This window comes from Spodoptera frugiperda, chromosome 27 (assembly GCF_023101765.2).
Source record: "Spodoptera frugiperda isolate SF20-4 chromosome 27, AGI-APGP_CSIRO_Sfru_2.0, whole genome shotgun sequence".
Taxonomy (NCBI): Eukaryota; Metazoa; Arthropoda; class Insecta; order Lepidoptera; family Noctuidae; genus Spodoptera; species Spodoptera frugiperda.
In genome coordinates this window covers 12,560,477-12,574,111 of record NC_064238.1, presented here as the reverse complement: position 1 = coordinate 12,574,111, position 13,635 = coordinate 12,560,477, and the positions used below count along the sequence as shown (strand labels likewise).

At 37.9% G+C, this 13,635-nt stretch overlaps 2 protein-coding genes across 2 annotated transcripts in view; one reads left to right on the top strand and one right to left on the bottom strand.

Annotated features, from left to right (window-relative positions):
- Window positions 1–13,635, bottom strand: part of LOC118263727 (proton-coupled amino acid transporter-like protein pathetic) — a 72,359-nt gene that overhangs the window by 43,377 nt on the left and 15,347 nt on the right. The gene's annotated exons all lie outside the window — the stretch shown is intronic.
- Window positions 7,686–9,110, top strand: LOC126912634 (uncharacterized). Its single transcript, XM_050705648.1, has one exon. The coding sequence runs from the start codon at window positions 7,686–7,688 to the stop codon at window positions 9,108–9,110; it is 1,425 nt and encodes a 474-aa protein (XP_050561605.1).

The window sequence follows — 13,635 nt, the reverse complement described above, 5'->3', positions numbered from 1 at the left end:
ACCGGGGCTCCGGCTTGAAGAGCAGAGTAAGAACGGGATGGTTTTTAGTCAGTACGATTCTGACACTCCTCTCGCCACGCCCAAGGCGAGAGAAGTTAGAGATTCCCCCATTAAAAAAAAAAATTCCTCATTAAAAAAAAGTGAGATAAACGTTGCTTAAAAAAAACATTACAACTAAATTATACACAACTTCCTTACCTATAAGTTCAGATAATCCTGAAATCGAGTGCTTCAGGAAAGCTACAGAGGCTTTAGAAAACCTTATTACCAGCTTTCAATATATTTACATATTTTATGTCGGTTCCGGCACTAGGTCTTGGAAAACCTATGTATCACTTTGGAATTTTAAATCAGTATGAAGATACGACTACCGTACTTAAATAATACTTGGACTATTTCCAAAACGTTATTTTAGATTTTTTCTGTTTCTGGTCGAATTTTAGGCGAATTGAGTAAATTGCGGTTTTAATGCAGTTGGCTCTATTTGGGTAAATAATCATATACAACCTATTGAAATTGATTTTCTACTCACGATGAAATATATTGATATATTATTTAATTCAATTACTGCATCTAACGTCATTTATAATTGCGATAGAACATTTTTCTAGAACACAGACCAATTGGACCCTGTTAAACAGAAAAGTACCAGCCAACATTTTAATACTTTTGAGTAAATTAAGTTTAAAGTTACCTTACACTTAGTTTACAGTACCAGTCATACACTACTTTTCAAATAGGTACTGTATCATACGATTTTTTTACTTTTTTTATGGAATAGGAGGCAAACGAGCAAACGAGTCACCTGACGGTAAGCGATGAGCGCCGCCCATGGACACCCGCAACACCAGAGGAGTCACAGGTGCGTTGACGTTACTATCTGTCTAACTTTAAACTTCATTTACTCAGAAGTAATAAAATATTGGATGGATCTTTTCTGCTTAACAGGATCCAATTTTACCTTGATGCATTTATTTATGAAGGTTTTAATAAATCATGAGGATGAATATTGTGATTATCAGGTAGTATGTAGGTACCTAAGGTACCTGGTATTGTTTATAATTCAAAGCGCGTATTATTGTGGTTTTAATACATCACGATTTAATGGAATAGAATATAGTATAAGTAGTACATGGATTTTCCCATTTTTATGAAAGTTAGTAATTGCCATGTAGGTAACCAGTAGTGGTCACGCATACAACACAGGCCTGAAAAAAACAGTTGGTAATGACGCTAGTTTCATTTTTAAAAGGGACTGTATCAGCATATTTTCATTCTCAATACTTTTGTTTACAGAAGAACATATTATGGGCAAAGGCTTGTCTTATAAAAGTGCGGTTGCAACAATTTTCAAGCTTGGTACTTTTTTTTCTGTTTTTAAATAACTTTGTCCCATACTTAGATTTCCTCATGTGGATCCGTGGGTGCGTTTTATACGCCACGTTACTATACAAATAATATGTAGTAAAACGTGACGTCACATGATATTTCAAATCAATGCATAGTCGAAAGTATTTAATGTTGTAAGGAAAGAAAAAATACGTATCTAATGTTTTAAAATAATCTACCAGACGGACATTCACAATTAAGGATACTACCCTATTGTATTCTATTCTACTGATTCTAGTAAGATTAAAATAATATATGTATAGTAGAATAGAATATGTAACAGCCTGTGTATATAACATGTAACTATTGTGTTCTAAGATTGAGATTAGCGTGAAGATATGTTACTGCGTAAGAGATAATGCTACTGCGGTATTCTGTGATATATGTGACGCAAAATAATAGGTATGTTAAACCGATGCAATTACTATAAGATAAGTCAGACTATTATTATAAAGTTAGTTGCTTTTTCGCTACTCTGAAAATAAAGAAAAATAAAAAAAGAAATAATAATATTTTAGTAAAGTATTTTATATGAAGCATGTTTGACACAGGTAAATTACGAATTCTTAAAAGGAAATTAAACCGTATTACGACAGCGTAAGGCCTTGTGACACTTTTAAAAATAAATTATTATTTTTCCGTTTTCCGGCTTATTCTTAACTCTTGTGCAATAAGTTTTTTATTTATTTATTTTACTTTAACTTCATCCTTATTTTGCATAAAGTTAGATTTAAATGTCATACCGCCGTACTCAGAGACATTTAATGATTACTTAAACTTTTCCTTAGTAACGTATCTATACCGAAAAGAATTGCTAAAGACAGGTTTAAGTAACAACTAAATGACCCTGAAATGAGTACGATGGATAGACATTATCTACATATTTTTGTACCTCAGATATAACTTTTCATTCAAACGAGTCGTGGATTTAAAATCCATTTTTCTTTTAAATTTAATTCACACATTCATCAGCATATCTTGACTTGGTAGAGTACGGAAGGGAATATCACGTAGCGATGTTAGATAGGTACGGACAGTGACATGGGTTTTTTTCAAAATTCCACCTCTTTCTTGGCGATAGGTTAAGGGAAAAGGGTTTAAGTTAAGGGTGTAATAATATACTTTTAGTCACAATGAATAAGGTAGAAACGTGACTTGTTGCCATTAACCTTGCTTTTACGTTGGAATTTTAATCTGTCATCTGTTCTCTTATGAGTTCCATGTAGGGATTGCAATCCGGTATCATTTTCAATCCGGCCGGATTTCACCGGATTGATGCTATTCCGGCCGGATCCGGACGGATCCGGCCGGATTTTAAAGTTACTTAGGGCTTAGTATTTAGTGGTTTTTAGTTTTGATAATAATGTATAAAAGAAAATAAAATACGTATTTATGGAAAATAAAATCACTTTTAATTATTTTTTCGGTATTAATTGTAATTTTTGGTACTATTTGTACTAAATCAAATTATGAAACTATTTTTAATAATAAAGTAATCAGTCTGACTCTCACTTATTGATGTACCCATTTATGTAAGTATCTGAAAGTACTTAAGTAATAATAATACTATTAAACTCTTATTAATAATCTACACAGTTATATAACAAAACAGTCTTTTAAATTTGTACTTATAAAATCAACAACTTCAGTTCATAATCCTAAGAAACAAAACAAGAAGCATTTATCTTTTGCAATGCAAAATTCAAATGAAAATTATTTTGTGCCTGAAAAAACGATCTAAGAAAACAAATAGTGTTTATTGTACTGTCTCCTAGTCTGCTTCTGATGGCACTACAAATATAACCTGCGGCAAAAAAGGCGCTTTCTGCCTCAACACTGGTTGGCCAAATCGCCATCAAGTAACTGTAGATCAGCGAAATGTGTTTTCCTTTTACTCCTACTTCATACGCAGTCATTTCTTTTTTAAGTATTTTCTCATAATCTGTTTCTTTTTCGATCACGTTCGCGTATTTTTTGCTTTACCGGATCCGCCACCGGATCCGGCGCCGACTCGCCGGATCCGGTAGGTCCAAAAACACGCCGGATCCGCCGGATTACCGGATCCGCCGGACCGGATTGCAATCCCTAGTTCCATGATGGGATAAACCTATTATGGTTACTGAGAGTTTTGAAAATTCTATAACATCCAGAAAGAAAGAAAGAAAAAAAGTACACATTGGTAGGTATACAATAAAATTAAATGAGAGGTGCGTCGCAGCGCAACGAAGCCCGAGCACGAAGGTTTGAGTCCATGATTTTTAGTCTTCCCTTCTTAATCAGCTAGCAACGAACTTTGCGTGAGTATACGGGCGGCGTTGATTGCTTATGCTTACCCCTCAGATTATATATAATATCATTGTGCTTACCATAATTAATTTCTAGTGCTCCTATTTCTTAAAAAATATACTTTGTGAAAAACGAGTCGGAATCTGGGAATTCAATTCGATATGTCTTGTATTGTAATACTTAACGCTTCTTGCCTTTCGACTATAAAACGTTTGTCCCTCACGTGGAGACATATGTGAAGATAATGCATCATAAAGATACCTCGTGTCTAGATTAAACCAATCTCTGAAGTGTGAAGATGATCTTAGTGGGATCATTTTGTAATCTCCACCATTGATAAGTATGGGATTAAGTTATCAGGGAAAAGTATCGTGATGACGATTTGTGAAGAACGAATGGGGGGCCTACTATTTTTAGGTAAAGCAATGTCACGCCTTTTATCCTCGATGGGGTAGGCAGAGGTGCACATTACGGCACGTAATGCCGCTATACAATGTACACCCTCTTTTCACCTTTTGTGTTATAAGTCCCATGTAATAGTTGGTGAGCCCATTGCCATATGCTGGGCACAATTCCAGTCTCGGTGCTACTACTGAGAAGTTTTCGAAAATCTGAAAAAAGCCCAGTAATACCTTGTCCAACCTGGGAGTCGAACTCGATACCTCTTGTCCGGCAGTCGCACTTCTGTGTCTTATTATACTGGCACTCAAGTGGTTAAGAAATATAAAAATACTGTTGTTACCGCAGTTCCACGCGTTGATAAGGAAATGAAAAACGATGCGATCATAAATAATTATTTATTGTTAAATTTTTCATTTGAGATTGTGAAACGCGAACGTAGTTAGGTACCTACTCGAGTTTAGAATATATCTTGTATTTACTAACTATAACATAGGTAAAGTGACGCCTATTAGTCTCCGAAGGGGTAAGCTGAGTTGTATAATGCACGTGTAAAATGTAGAAACAATTTTCTTTCACCGTTTGTCAGTGATTTATAATTTGGGAAAAGTCAAATTGTAACTTGCCGTTGGTAGGTTTGGAATCCACACTCTTATGCATGAGAAGCGGGCGTTTTAAACTTCTGGGCCACCACGTCACTGGACTAACGACGCAATAGTAAGAACGTTTGTTAAAAAGACAACGAACTAAATTCATTAAGAAAATGCTATCTACTTAATACCAAAAGTAGATTTGTATCTACGTATAAACTATACCTAATTATTATTTGCGTAAACAAATTAGTCTTCAAAAGACCTTATCGTTCTAGGAATAAGGTGCACATTGAATAGATCTTAATTACTCATTCGCGTTGGGTTTTCCCAAGCTATGGTCTAAAAATTCAAAGTCATGCATTGTTGTGGTGGTTTGATCAATTCATCACTGAACAATATGTCAGTCAGATGCTTTAGTCATGGATCTACGTCATCAGTGTATCCCCATAGATACGAGTATGTATGACTGCCTCTCAGGTCGAGTGGTCCCAAGTGCGACTGCCGGACAAGAGGTCTCGGGGTCGATTCCCGGGTCGGGTAAGTTATTACTGGGCATTTTTCGGGTTTTCGAAAATTTCTTAGTAGTAAGCACGGAGTCTGGAATTGCGCCCCGTATTTGGCAGTAAGCCCTATTAGATAGGAGTTATAAGACAAATAGTGAAAAGTATAGTATATTGTATAGCGGCATTACGTGCCGTAATGTGTGCACCTCTGCGTACTCCTTCGAGGATAAAAGGCACGTTGCACTAGTATGTATTCTTATGACGACATTTTGGTTAGATTTTAATGATTTTGCTTGTATTAGGTATATTTTGTGATTAGGTTTTACGTGGCCTGTCCTAATTACTTATTTCATTATGTAGCTGTGGGTGGACTTTTAAGGGTTTTTTTTATTTGGTCCTTTTGGTCGAAAAGTTTCCCTTCTATATGCAACCAGCTGCCATGTAACGTGTTAGCGGTTTCGATTCCCGCTCGGAGCAATTCTTTTTGTGATCCACAAATGGTTGTTTCAGGTCGTGAGGAGTGACGTCACGGATGTCAATCAGTTCAGGACTGTCTCAGTATTTATTATTTATAAATAAAATTATAACAGTTTGTTTCACATAAAAACTACGTGAAAGTAAATTAATAAGTGCATTGGACAAGTGACATTGTAGTCAAGTGTTTATCTGGTGTGTTTAATAGGGAAAACACAAAATTAATGTCGATTACTTACGAGCAATTAAATACCTACCCGAAACTATAAAAAAAAAACTCTAATTTCATTTGTGAGCCTAAAAAGGTTTGTGACTGAAAATCAGTGTGTGCGCGCCTTTATCAATCAATGAGTGTAACACCTATAGTGTTCTCCGCATCATATACATTGTGTTTATTTACAATAATCGAGTTTTTGACAACAGCGCCATCTGTTGTTAAATCGGTGAACTACTGGGACTCGTTAATTGTTGTCCTTTTAATAATTTAAAAACTACAACACTAATAATGGCTAAGTGTGGCGCCTGTGGGAAATTTCTCTCAGCAGCAGAGGCCGTTAACTGCAGCAAATGCAGATGTTGGTACCACAGAGGCTGCGTCGGCGTCAAGAGTGCGGGTCCTATAACAACCCCTTGGCACTGCCCTGAGTGCGAGAAGAAAGTCGTGAGGGGTGACCGAACTGAGACTCCGGTCAGGGCGCGAGCACCGGCACCGACAGCGCACGAGGAAAGCCTCGTGAATCTAATGGACACCAGTCCCATAAATAGTACGGCGTTGGATGCTACTCTGGAGCTCAACTTGGATATTTACAGGGCAGAACTTAGCCAGTTCAAGGAGGAATTTTTAAGGGTCGTGAGGAACGAATTCCAGTTGCTGCGGGACGATCTGGCGGATCTCAGAGCTTCACTGAACTCGACAAATGATAAATTGAATAACCTGCAGGAGAGAGTGAGTGTCTTAGAGAGCAACAACATTCAGCCTATGGCATCTACAGAGGTAAAGGATTTGATAACTCAACTGCGGAGCGACATTAATGAGCGCGATCAGGAACTACTGGCAAATGACGTTCAAATCTCTAACATTCCCGAGGTCAGTGGGGAAAATCCTGTTCATACAGTGACGCTCATCGCATCCAAGATTGGCGTTCAACTGCAGGCGCGCGATATTGTGAGCGCTGAGCGTGTCGGGGGCAGGCGTATCAACGCGACGCAGGCTGTGGCGCCCGTGGTAACCCGGCCGCGCTTCATCGTCGTGCGGCTCGCACGCCGAGATCTACGGGACGAGCTGCTGGAGGCTGCACGTGTGCGGCGTGGCATGACCACGGCGGAGCTGGGCTTGCCGGGCACTGCAACACGTTTCTACATCAACGAGCGACTAACTAAAGTTAACCGTGAGTTGTTTCGGAGCGCGCGTGAGGCAGGCAGTCGCCTCGGTTGGCAGTTCGTGTGGGCGAAGCGGGGTCGTATCCTCGCTCGGCACAAGCCCGGAGATTCCACCTGCCACATCCGATGTGAAGCTGATATACAGCGAATCTTTGGCCTCGCGCCTAGTATCGGCTCAAATAATCCACTTTAGAGTTGTTTTATTGTATGTTTTTCTATTTGTGCTATTTTTTAGTTTTCTGCTTTTTATTATTCCTCATATTTATAAACAAACGCGGACTGTTAAAATATGTGACAGTGTTTTAATTACGAAAGTACTTTACTTTTTTGTATACTTGCCATGTTTTGTATGTGTGTGCACTGTGTGTCCCGCGGTGCACACCGGTAAACTAGACGTAAACCAGTTTTATAACATTACTCACAATACATACCTTTACTTATTCATTATAAAACTACTATTTATACTCTTCTTGTTTTATATACGAGTATTATTTATTTTCTACATATTATCTAAAACTAAGCTTAAAATAATACAAATTTGGATATATAGGTACATAACTGCAAAAGGTTCTGGACTTATGTTAATTGAAATAAATACTGAATGCATTCTGTTGTATTTAATTAATTTCATGGAGTTCGAAAATTATTTGATTCTATCAATATGACATCTAAGGGAGAAAAGTATCTTAAAGTGGGCTTTATAAATGCTGGCTCATTGGGTACGGGGCATGACGACTTAATCAGTGTACTCGACAGGCAACGCGTAGATATTATGGCTATTAATGAGACTTGGCTTCGGCCGGGCGAGGAGGGGCGCGCGCCTGTGGTACCTGGCTACCGACTGCGTCACACGCCGCGGCCGGCGAGTGTTCGCGCGGGTCGTGGTGGGGGCGTCGGGTTTTATGTGAAGCGAGGGCTCAGCGCGCGCGCTTGTCCCCGCGTGGTCGATCCCAGGTTCGAATCGGTCGAACAAATGTGGCTCACGCTCTCTATGAACGGGAAAAAGATTGCCATAGGAACTGCGTACCGTCCACCGTGGTTCGACCTTAGCCTTTTCTTAGATGCAGTAACGGATTCTGTGAGCTCGTTAGGAAATTGCGACGGTTACATATTAATGGGTGATTTCAACGTTAATCTGCTGGACGTTAATGGGAGTAAGACTAGAAACATCCACGAATTTTTGAACTGCCTGAGCCTTACACAGTTGGTCACATCTCCTACCCACTTTACGGCAACAAGCGAAACATTGATCGATCTAATATGTTCTGATCTTCAAGCTAGATACACAGCAGTGGAATCTCTCGGTTCACTGCACGGTCATTCCATTGTGCTTTGCGAATTTAATATTAAGTGCGAAAAATTTAAACCACTCATTGTAAAATATCGACCTCTTAGAGACATATGCATGGATAAATTTAAAACAGACTTATCACAACTAAACTTGCAAATTGTTTCGGAACTGGGCGACGTGAATGACATGGTGCGTGCTTTCCGAACCAATATAATTTTTTTGTTTGATGTTCATGCGCCTGTCAGAACGTGTACTATTAAGGAAAGATCGTACCCGTGGATAACAGATACAATCAAATTCATGATGCGTTTGCGTAATAAAGCACTGAGTAGTTACAGGAAAATGAGAACAGACTCGAAAAAGAAATATTACAACGAATTAAAGCAACTGGTAAATAGTTCCCTTTACAATGAAAAAGTAGCATATTTTAAACAAAACGTCAACAATAAAATTCAAAACCCAAAATTACTCTGGAAAAACCTCAAATCCACTGTACTACCCTTTAATTCTAGACAAGAAATTCCACCGCAATTTAATGATCCCGACTTAATTAATAGAAACTTTTTGACTGTTCCCGGTAACCCCATACCGAGCCCAACACATATCCTTTTTTATGAAACTCATAAACATGATGCGGCTGTCTTCAAAATTGCTCCAGTGGAACAAACAGATGTCTCGCGCACTATCTCTGGCCTCAAAAGTAACGCGAAAGGCTATGATGACATTACCCTGGATATGATTGTCATGACTTTGCCACATACTTTAAATGTTATAACTAAAACTCAATTCACTTAAAACTGTTCACCAAGACTTACCTTTATTTAGTTTATTGCTATTTGACACATTTCACATTCTTCTGTACACACTGACTATTCTTTGCTATTATGAATTATGAACATGACCCACATATTTTATTTATTTTAACAATTCCCCAAACTTCTATGGAAATGCAACTAATAAAATAACTAAGTACCGACCTAAATGTATGTTTATAACATGTAGTCCGTCGTCGCGCGAAAAGGTTCCGCTTTCTGGCCGGTTGAGAAATTATATTTATCCTATTTATTTATTGTTCTTTTTTGCTTATTACATTATATATGTTATTATTATTTCTGTATATAAGTAAGTATTAAGTGATTTCTCTATTATAATGGTTTTTACTATACACACACTCAGTTTATAATGCACACACCCAATTATTTATTTATTTAAATACACCCGCTTTCAATTGAATGTATTGAGCTGATTTGCGTCTGTCACGTCATCGACGCAGGTCCAGTTGAAAACCAGCGTCGGGCACCAGCTGTCCGACATTATTGCTGAACTGGACCTATTTGGTGCATCCGTGGGACACTAATGTAAACTTATTTTTTTGTTTTTGTATTTTATTTCTTTTTTTTTATGCATGTACACGTAGTTCTTTTTTTTTTTATTACATTTTTGTGTTATGTTGTGTGTTTTGCGGCTTGTGCCAAATAAATGTATTTTCTTTCTTTTTCTTTCTTTCTAGGTCTAGGTGTCATGTTTATCTGAACTTGTATGTTTGTAAACGCAGCCACGATACAGGAAAAAATCCTAGGGTGGGGCAACGTTTAAAAAAATGTAGTTGTATTTTTAATCGAAACTTACTTCTCTTTTATGTTATAGAGTCTATCATATAGACATTTATATGTCATATTGGCTATGTTAGTTCACTGCGTAGAAAATAATATTAGATTATTAGAGATTGAAGTATAGGTATGTTATTAGGAGCATGTTTTGCTCTCCCACTGTTTTATTGAATACAATGACACGAGTGCATCAAATATGCACATGATTGTTGAAAGGTCAAGTGCAATATCGAAGGTTTTATGTATTTTATTGGCTATGTTAGTTCACTGCGTAGAAAATAATATTAGATTATTAGAGATTGAAGTATAGGTATGTTATTAGGAGCACGTTTTGTTTTCCCAATGTTTTATCTATACTAATATTATAAAGCTGAAGAGTTTGTTTGTTTGATTGTTTGTTTGTTTGTTTGTTTGAACGCGGTAATCTCCGGAACTACTGATCCGATTTGAATAATTCTTTTTGTGTTGGATAGTCCATTTATCGAGGAAGGCTATAGGCTATAAAACATCACGCTATAACTATTAGGAGCGAAGAAATAAAGGAAAATGTGGACAAAACGGGGGAAATTATTAATTCTTGAGGGCTTCCGTTGCGTGCGCTGCGAAAACGGTTCAAGATATGAAAAATATATGTATGAAAGAATTATTCCTCTTAAAATGATCTAAAAAAGTCCGCGACAGTATATGTCTATCTTTTAAGGTTAACTCACTAGAACCGTTTTTATGGTAATCAAATTGGGTCGAAATTAATGCATTATTTATTAAGACTTACATCAACGTTACAATATTATTTTTATCTAAATAAACGTGTTGTTCATTAAGAGTATTTAATTGTGAAAAATATTGTCTTTGACATCACTTAATTTCAATCAACATCTTATATTACGAGATATTACAATTTTAAAATAACACCGATATAAAATTCACCCGCGCCGCGTGATGTGCGAAACACGAAGCTGCAAGGAGAGGCATTGCTTGCCAGCGACGCGGAGAGGGGGGTGTAACTAAACTAAAAAAATATAATCTTACTAACGAAGTAACATTTTTTGGACAATCGAAAACCTTTGTTTACAGCGTACATTGGCAAAAATGAGGTTTACCACACGCTCACATTTTATTGTGGCTGGCTAATAAAGTACTACCAGATTCTACAGATACGTAGAGAGTGAGGAGTGTCAGACTCTTACTGACCAAAAACCACCCCGTTCTTTCGCCTGCTTTGAGCCGGAGCCCCGGTAACCTTTTACGTTGTCTGCAGCTCAGGATCGGGCATCAGCCCTACTGGGCCCCATCTGTGATGGCCTGTCTCTTTGAAGCGCGCGCGGATCGTGTCGCGCCGTACGCACGGGTCTGGTTCTGGTCGGGCAGCGAGCTACCCTTACTCGCCGTCCGCAGACCCGCACTTACGGTGGCCGGAGATCGTCATGCGATCCCTGACGCCCGGAGTGTCTTCTGAGGCAGCTGGGTCGTGAGGAGGATTGTTTGCTCACGCACTCCGCCTCCTCCTTAGCTAGCATGACTGCTTCGCAGAAGGGAGAGACGGTGTCCCATTTCCTCTCGCTCCGCACTATGGCCTGAACCAGAGCCGGACGCGAGAGCTTACCGTCCCCGAACACATCTCTATGGACATGGCGGTGCTCAGCCCATGCAGGGCACACTGCCACTGTATGCTTCACCGCGTCCTCCGGGTAGTCCTAGCAAAGACGACACCCGGCTGAAATGGCCGGATGTTTTCTCCTGCCGAATCCGAAACAGGTATCTACCGAAACTTCCGTATCCGGTAAGCACCTATGTTAGGCAGTAGGTGAGGATGAAAGAGGGGACTTACTACTGCAAAATCAGCGAGCCCATTCTAAAAAGTACCCTAGGAATTTTCACCATCCTATAGGCGCAGGTCTCCAGATAACAGTGGAAATACAGCAATAATTCGTGTCAAAGGTACAGAAATTAGCGTGGATAATAGGTGGGTTGATCCCTATAATTCAGCGCTATCACGAATTTTTATTTAATAATATTCAATGCACTCATTAACTGTGGGTAACAGCTATAATTAATAAAGCTGAGGAGTTTGTTTACAAAAATAAATATCCCAAAATAACTATTCCACGCGGACGAAGTCGCGGGCACAGCTAGTTTAATATAATGACACGAGTGCATCAAATATGCACACGATCGTTGAAAGGTCAAGTGCAAGATCGAAGGTTTTAAGTGCTTATTAACATATAATATATGTCAATGTGAATGTCGCGATGAAATCATAACTGATTTCAATGTTAGTGATTAACATATTATTATTATAATATAGGATATCGGTACCAATCGTCACGCCTTTAGTCGAAGAGGTAGGCAAAGGTGCACATTACGGCACGTAATGACACTGTACACTGTACACCCATTTTACCACTTGTGTTATAAGTCCTATGTAATAGGAGGTGAACTGTTGCCATAGATAGGACCCAATTTCAGACTCCGTGCTGCTACTGAAAAATTTAAAAAAATGGAATAAAGCCTAATAGTACTACTACTGACGACAATAAAATTATTTTGTATATTTGAATTTGTATATTTTAATGATATATACAGGGTTTATGGCCTACACATTCCATGGTCCTCATAAAAAGGAATACAATAATACATTTTATGTAGATTTGAAGAAATGACATGGGACATGTCATTACCTAACTCATATATAATACAGGGCCACCGGAACACACAACCCTGTAATAAATCTTGGGGGTTTTCGTTCTAATTTAACGTTCATCTCTCTTATTTAATGACATACAAAATAATAATGAAATTCCTAATGACTTTTCTGGTAAATTGGTTAAAATTTTCAAATGTGTAATACTTTTAAGCAATAATTTTAGTGTTTTTCGTATGTAGGTAAGGTTTAGAAATATCTAGTTAGGCCACATTGTGACAAAGTCTACACAGATTTTTTTTTTTATGAAATATATCAGTAAACGAGCATATAGATCCTCTGATGGTAAGCAATCGGCGCTACTTATGGACACCCAAAACAATAGACGCGTTACATGTTGTTGCGTTGCCTTTTAGGTTAGGAATAGTAGGGGATCTGGGGTAAAAGAGCTTCTGGCAACATCACTCACACGACGGAATATAATGCAAGCGTTGTTTCACGTCGTTTTTCTGTGAGGCCGTGGTATCACTCCGGTCGAGCCGGTCCATTCGTGCTGAAGCACATCTCACCCACACTTATTTTTTTAAATTCTCCGTCTATAAATGACATCCTAACCGTTAGACTTATTTTTAAGATTAGCGAAATAAAAAAATGGTCGAGATTGGTGTTGTAAAGTGCTTAATAGCCTAAATTGATAGATTGACTACAAGATTTTTCACTTAAAATCACTATCTAAATGCCTGAAATTAATCACTATTCTATCTCCATTCCGATCTATTAATTTGAACACAAATGCGGTCTAGATTTCTTTAATTTAATTATGTATGCAGAATGAGATAATAGAAATAACATAATTTCTCTTTTATATTCGAGATCTGAGTAGGTTAATACGTAGTGCTTAATAAATTTAGCTTTTGTTTCTTAATTTATTAAAACGTCTAGAATCTTTCCTTGTATTGCAAAGTGTGGTTTGTTGAGAAACTTCTTCTCTTGTTTTGAGAGTAGCGGTTTTAGGTTTTATTATTTTTTTTCTATAATATTGTATTTTAGGATTTTTGTTTATAGGTTT

Coding starts and splice junctions, on each gene's coding strand:
- LOC126912634 (XM_050705648.1), top strand. CDS start 7,686: ATGACATCTAAGGGAGAAAAGTATCTTAAAGTGGGCTTTATAAATGCT.